This window comes from Pseudorasbora parva, chromosome 19 (genome assembly GCF_024679245.1).
Source record: "Pseudorasbora parva isolate DD20220531a chromosome 19, ASM2467924v1, whole genome shotgun sequence".
In the NCBI taxonomy this organism is placed as follows: Eukaryota; Metazoa; Chordata; class Actinopteri; order Cypriniformes; family Gobionidae; genus Pseudorasbora; species Pseudorasbora parva.
In genome coordinates, this window is record NC_090190.1 from 44,180,335 (window position 1) to 44,186,321 (window position 5,987).

At 45.8% G+C, this 5,987-nt stretch overlaps 1 protein-coding gene across 1 annotated transcript; it reads left to right on the plus strand.

Annotated features, from left to right (window-relative positions):
- Window positions 1-303: 303 nt before the first annotated feature.
- On the plus strand, window positions 304-4,045 carry atp5if1a (ATP synthase inhibitory factor subunit 1a). Its single transcript, XM_067425322.1, has 3 exons — window positions 304-462; window positions 3,581-3,693; window positions 3,760-4,045. The coding sequence occupies exons 1-3, from the start codon at window positions 391-393 to the stop codon at window positions 3,899-3,901; spliced, it is 327 nt and encodes a 108-aa protein (XP_067281423.1). The 5' UTR covers window positions 304-390; the 3' UTR covers window positions 3,902-4,045.
- Window positions 4,046-5,987: the final 1,942 nt, after the last annotated feature.

Here is a 5,987-nt window from a genome sequence, read left to right on the forward strand (position 1 = left end):
CCTTTCATTCTGACTAATATGAACATCACATTATTATCATAATATTTTATTTAAAAGAGTCACAAAGGAAAAAAATCTTGAAAAGTAAACTTTACTTTGTGTAACAAAGCCGTATTTTTGCCTTTAGTAAGGTAACTTTCTTGAATGTTCAACATTACTGTCTAAATATGACTGCATTGATCTGCTTCAGTCCAAACAAAGGCGAAGGCCCGTTTTCAGCGGGCTGTGGCTGCGCATGCGCAGTGCGCTCGGTCTCCGGCCGCCAGGTGGCGCTGATGGCGCTGGCCGCCGCTGCTTCTCCAGCTCTTTCTGTGGTCATTAGCTTCCGTGTTCTGCACAAGGGCGAACGGCGTCCGGTAATCGTGTCGTTCGATCCCCGGTGTGTTGATCATGGCTCGTGTGCTGCTGAGGGCCGGTTTGAGAGGATACTTCACCGCGCCGCTGCGGATGGGATCCGATCAGGTGATCATAATGATCGATCTGGGGTTCTCGCGGTCACTCTGAGCCTGAATGATCAATGTGAATGAATGTCTGTTTGCTTGGAGTCCACTATTTACCTTCTGTGTCCCAACTATGGTCATGGATTTTAATGGGATGGGAAATATTTTAGGGATGCAGCAGCTAATCAATAATCTCCACTCTGGAAATAATCGCCAACGCGTTTGATTATTGATTAATCGCACGTGCACTGAAAACATCCGTCAGTCACGTGACTGTTATATAATACAGCTTTCATAACTGATGTTTGAGAATATCTGCGAGTCCTGAAGTCCCGTGGCGTGTTTGCGTCCCGGACCTGAAGCGCTGAGAGGGAGAGTGCGGTCCTCTTCTCTGTTCGCGGTTATTCAGTCTGTGCTTTTGCTTTCCATTACTTTCATTTTTAATTTAGCTAGTTTAGCTCTTTTAGTTTCTATTGGTAAGCTTACATTTTAACCGCTTTGTTTTGTATACGTAGACATTTTGCTATATTATTGAAATGTACTTCTAATTGCACATTGAGGACAAATGTTCATTTCATTTTTCATCTGTCTGTCGTTTGACTTCTGTCTGTCTGTCATTCATCTGTCTGTCTGTCTGTCGTGTCTCTCTGTTGTTTGTCTCTCTCTGTCGCCTGTCTGTCTGTTTGTCTCTCCTCTGTCTGTCTTTTGTCTCTCTCTCTCTGTCGTCTGTCTCTCATCTGTCTGTCGTTCGTCTGTCTTTCATCTGTCTGTCGTCTCTCTGTCGTTCTTCTGTTGTCTGTTATTCATCTGTCTGTCTGTCTCTCATCTGTCTGTCGTTTATCTTGTCTGTTGTCTGTCTGTTGTTCGTCTGTCTTTCATCTGTCTGTCGTCTCTCTTTCGTTCTTCTGTTGTCTGTTATTCATCTGTCTGTCTGTCTGTCGTTCGTCTGTCTGTCTGTCATCCGTCTTTTGTCTGTCTGTCGTTCGCCTGTCTGTCTGTCGTCTCTCTCTGTCGTTCGTCTGTTGTCTGTTATTCATCTGTCTGTCTGTCTCTCATCTGTCTGTCTGTCTGTTGTCTGTCTGTTGTTTGTCTGTCTTTCATCTGTCTGTCGTTCTTCTGTTGGCTGTTATTCATCTGTCTGTCGTTCGTCTGTTGTCTGTTATTAATCTGTCTGTCGTTCTTCTGTTGTCTGTTATTCATCTGTCTGTCGTTCTTCTGTTGTCTGTTATTCATCTGTCTGTCGTTCGTCTGTTGTCTGTTATTAATCTGTCTGTCGTTCTTCTGTTGTCTGTTATTCATCTGTCTGTCGTTCTTCTGTTGTCTGTTGTTCATCTGTCTGTCGTTCGTCTGTTGTCTGTTATTCATCTGTCTGTCGTTCGTCTGTTGTCTGTTATTCATCTGTCTGTCGTTCTTCTGTTGTCTGTTATTCATCTGTCTGTCGTTCTTCTGTTGTCTGTTATTCATCTGTCTGTCGTTCTTCTGTTGTCTGTTATTCATCTCTGTCGTTTGTCTGTTATTCGTCTAACTGTCTGTGTGTCTGAGTGTCTGTCTGTCGTCTCTCTCTCTGTCATTCGTCTGTTGTCTGTCATTCGTCTAACTGTCTGTGTGCCTCTCGTTCATCTGTCTCTGTCTTTCATCTGTCTGTCTGTCGGTCATCTGTCTGTCTCTGTCGTCTCTCTCTGTCGTTTGTCTGTCTGTCGATTGTCTGTCTGTCGTTCATCTGTCTGTCTGTCGGTCATCTGTCTGTCTCTGTCGTCTCTCTCTGTCGTTCGTCTGTTGTCTGTCATTCGTCTGTCTGTCTCTCATTCGTCTGTCTGTCTCTGTCGTTCATCTAACTGTCTGTCTCTCATCTGTCTGTCGTTCGTCTGTCTGTCTGTCGTTCATCTGTCTGTCTTTCATCTGTCTGTGTGTCTGTCTGTCTCATCTGTCTGTCGTTCGTCTGTCTGTCTTTCATCTGTCTGTCGTCTCTCTCTGTTGTTCGTCTGTCTGTCTGTCTGTCGTTCGTCTGTTGTCTGTCTGTCGTTCATCTGTCTGTCTTTCATCTGTCTGTGTGTCTGTCTGTCTCATCTGTCTATCGTTCGTCTGTCTGTCTTTCATCTGTCTGTCGTCTCTTCTGTCGTTCTTCTGTTGTCTGTTATTCGTCTGTCTGTCTCTCTGAGTGTCTCTCTCTCCTGTCTGTAGTTGGGTGAGTTGGGTCAGGGAGCCGGTAAAGGCGGCAGTGCCGGCGGGTCTGTCTCTCTCTCTCTAACCTGTCTCTCTCTCCTGTCTGTAGTTGGGTGAGGTGGGTCAGCGAGCCAGTAAAGGCGGTGGTCTGTCTCTCACCTGTCTCTCTCTCACCTGTCTCTCTCTCCTGTCTGTAGTTGGGTGAGGTGGGTAGCGAGCCAGTAAAGGCGGTGGTCTCTCTCACCTGTCTCTCTCTCCTGTCTGTAGTTGGGTGAGGTGGGTCAGCGAGCCAGTAAAGGCGGTGGTCTGTCTCTCACCTGTCTCTCTCTCACCTGTCTCTCTCTCCTGTCTGTAGTTGGGTGAGGTGGGTCAGCGAGCCAGTAAAGGCGGTGGTCTGTCTCTCACCTGTCTCTCTCTCACCTGTCTCTCTCTCCTGTCTGTAGTTGGGTGAGTTGGGTCAGGGAGCCGGTAAAGGCGGCGGTGCCGGCGGGTCTGTCTCTCTCTCACCTGTCTCTCTCTCCTGTCTGTATTTGGGTGAGCTGGGTCAGGGAGCGGGTAAAGGCGGCGGTGCCGGCGGGTCTGTCTCTCTCTCACCTGTCTCTCTCTCCTGTCTGTAGTTGGGTGAGGTGGGTCAGGGAGCCGGTAAAGGCGGCGGTGCCGGCAGGTCTGTCTCTCTCTCACCTGTCTCTCTCTCCTGTCTGTAGTTGGGTGAGGTGGGTCAGGGAGCCGGTAAAGGCGGCGGTGCCGGCAGGTCTGTCTCTCTCTCACCTGTCTCTCTCTCCTGTCTGTAGTTAGGTGAGCTGGGTCAGGGAGCCGGTAAAGGCGGCGGTGCCGGCGGGTCTGTCTCTCTCTCCTGTCTCTCTTTCTCTCCTGTCTCTCTCTCTCCTGTCTGTAGTTGTGTGAGCTCGGTCAGGGAGCCGGTAAAGGCGGAAGGTCTGTCTCTCTCTCACCTGTCTCTCTCTCTCTCCTGTCTGTAGTTGGGTGAGCTGGGTCAGGGAGCCGGTAAAGGCGGCGGTGCCGGCGGGTCTGTCCGTGAGGCTGGAGGAGCGTTTGGGAAGAAGCAGGCGGCGGAGGAGGAGCGATACTTCAAGTGAGTCTGGAGTCTCCGTCATATTATCTGCACTTACATCCCATAATAACAGCGAGCTTTTCCCAGGCAGAAGGAGAAGGAGCAGCTGGCGGCGCTGAAGAAACACCACGAAGAAGAGATCGACCATCACAAGAAGGAGATCGAGCGTCTGCAGCGAGAGATCGACAGACACAAGGGCAAGATCCGCAAGCTGAAGCACGACGACTGAAGCTCCACATCGCCGTCAATATACTCACACTCCGTGCCTGATCAATGATGATCAATAACCCGCTGAAGCACGACGTCTGAAGCTCCACATACTCACACTCCTCCGTGCCTGATCAATGATAATCAATAAACCTGCTTGCCATCACTGCCTCTCTCATCTTTATCTGAAGATCTGTGTTCAGAACATTACTAATCGATGTTGCCACAGCTACTTAGAAAGCCACCAGATTACTGATTACTCTTTTAAAAAGTAACTGTTACTTCACAGATTACTGATTACTCCTTTAAAAAGTAACTGTTACTTCACAGATTACTGATTACTCTTTTAAAAAGTAACTGTTACTTCTCAGATTACTGATTACTCCTTTAAAAAGTAACTGTTACTTCACAGATTACTGATTACTCTTTTAAAAAGTAACTGTTACTTCACAGATTACTGATTACTCCTTTAAAAAGTAACTGTTACTTCACAGATTACTGATTACTCTTTTAAAAAGTAACTGTTACTTCACAGATTACTGATTACTCCTTTAAAAAGTAACTGTTACTTCACAGATTACTGATTACTCCTTTAAAAAGTAACTGTTACTTCACAGATTACTGATTACTCCTTTAAAAAGTAACTGTTACTTCACAGATTACTGATTACTCCTTTAAAAAGTAACTGTTACTTCACAGATTATTGATTACTCCTTTAAAAACTACAATTACAAGTTACTTTATTAGTTACTATCTATCTATTAGTTACTTTATTCATCAGTTGCCGACAACACCCCTGACGCCTCAACACAGAAATGACGGCCGTTTTTGCCAACACTCACTTTATTGGAAGTGCATTTTAAACAGTAACGTCAATAATGTATCTCCTGACATTTTAGGTTGAAATTTAAAAAAAAAAAATGATGCAAGAAAGCAAAAATATATTTTTTACTAAGAAAAATTGCCTGAAACAGTAACTCACAGTGACGTGGATAAATCACTTTAATCTGATTACTGGGTTGGAAATAGTAACGCGTTAGATTATGCGTTACTGGAAAAAAGTCAGATTAGAGTAACACGTGTTACTAAGTATGGTAATAATATAGATTGTTACGTACATTGAATTTAATGTGTACATTTATGTTTTCATTCAAAGCACATGCACAATCCCGTCTGAAGATATGAGGTATTAATATCATAAATGAGATCCTAACCGAATCACCATAGCAACGGTTTGTGTGATGCGTGTCATAAGGAGCATAATATTCTGGCTCTGACGAGATTCGAACACGCAACCTTCTGATCTGGAGTCAGACGCGCTACCGGTGCGCCACGAGACCGTGGGCGCGCCGCAGAACCACAACACCAAACGTCACCTGGACTCGCAGCCCACGCATGCGCACTCAGTCCTCATTAATCGCTCCTTTATCCCTCCATTTCGGTTTTGTGCTCTTTAGAAAGAAACAACATTCCATTTATTTGTTTTATTATAACATAACCAATCGATTCAATAAAGTCTGTTCATGTTCAAACCACCTTTGTTTCCAAATATATTGTTTATTAATATCTCTTGAATATGTTCATTATGCGCTGATTAATCTCCATTTGATTCGCTATACAAAACAACAGTACAACTTTAACACATTTAAAGGTTTAACGTTCTCACGTAAATCCATGTTTATGTAAAAATAGAATAAGCAGAGAAAGCTCGACTGACGGGTGTTTTCTTTTCGTATGTGATCGATCGAGTATTATCGACACAGCGTTTATTTCATTTTCAGATTTGTTTATATCTAATTGTGCCAATCGTGTAGTTGTGCACGCGGACTCCCTGCCCCGCCCACATGCGTGCTCGCTCCCGCGGCCTGTGCGTGGTGACGCCGCCGGTCCGCCGCGCGAGGAAGTGGCGCTGTTGTTTGAGCGACGGGACCGTCTCGCTCCGTCTCGTGGGTTGATCTGAAGAGGTTTTACGGTGATTCGGTGAGTTCTGCCCTTCATGAACCGGGACTGACCGCGCGCTACAGCTCTCTCGTGCCGTCCGGTCAACTAAATCGCGGTGAGTGCGCTCGGCTGCCGCGTGTTTGGCGGGTTTGTCCGGTTTGAATTGT

Bases quoted from the DNA above. Each gene is read 5' to 3' on its own strand.
- atp5if1a (XM_067425322.1), top strand. From the start codon at position 391: ATGGCTCGTGTGCTGCTGAGGGCCGGTTTGAGAGGATACTTCACCGCG. The intron at 463-3,580 runs GTGATCATAATG...TCCTGTCTGTAG, and splicing joins TGCGGATGGGATCCGATCAG to TTGGGTGAGCTGGGTCAGGG. The intron at 3,694-3,759 runs GTGAGTCTGGAG...AGCTTTTCCCAG, and splicing joins GAGGAGGAGCGATACTTCAA to GCAGAAGGAGAAGGAGCAGC.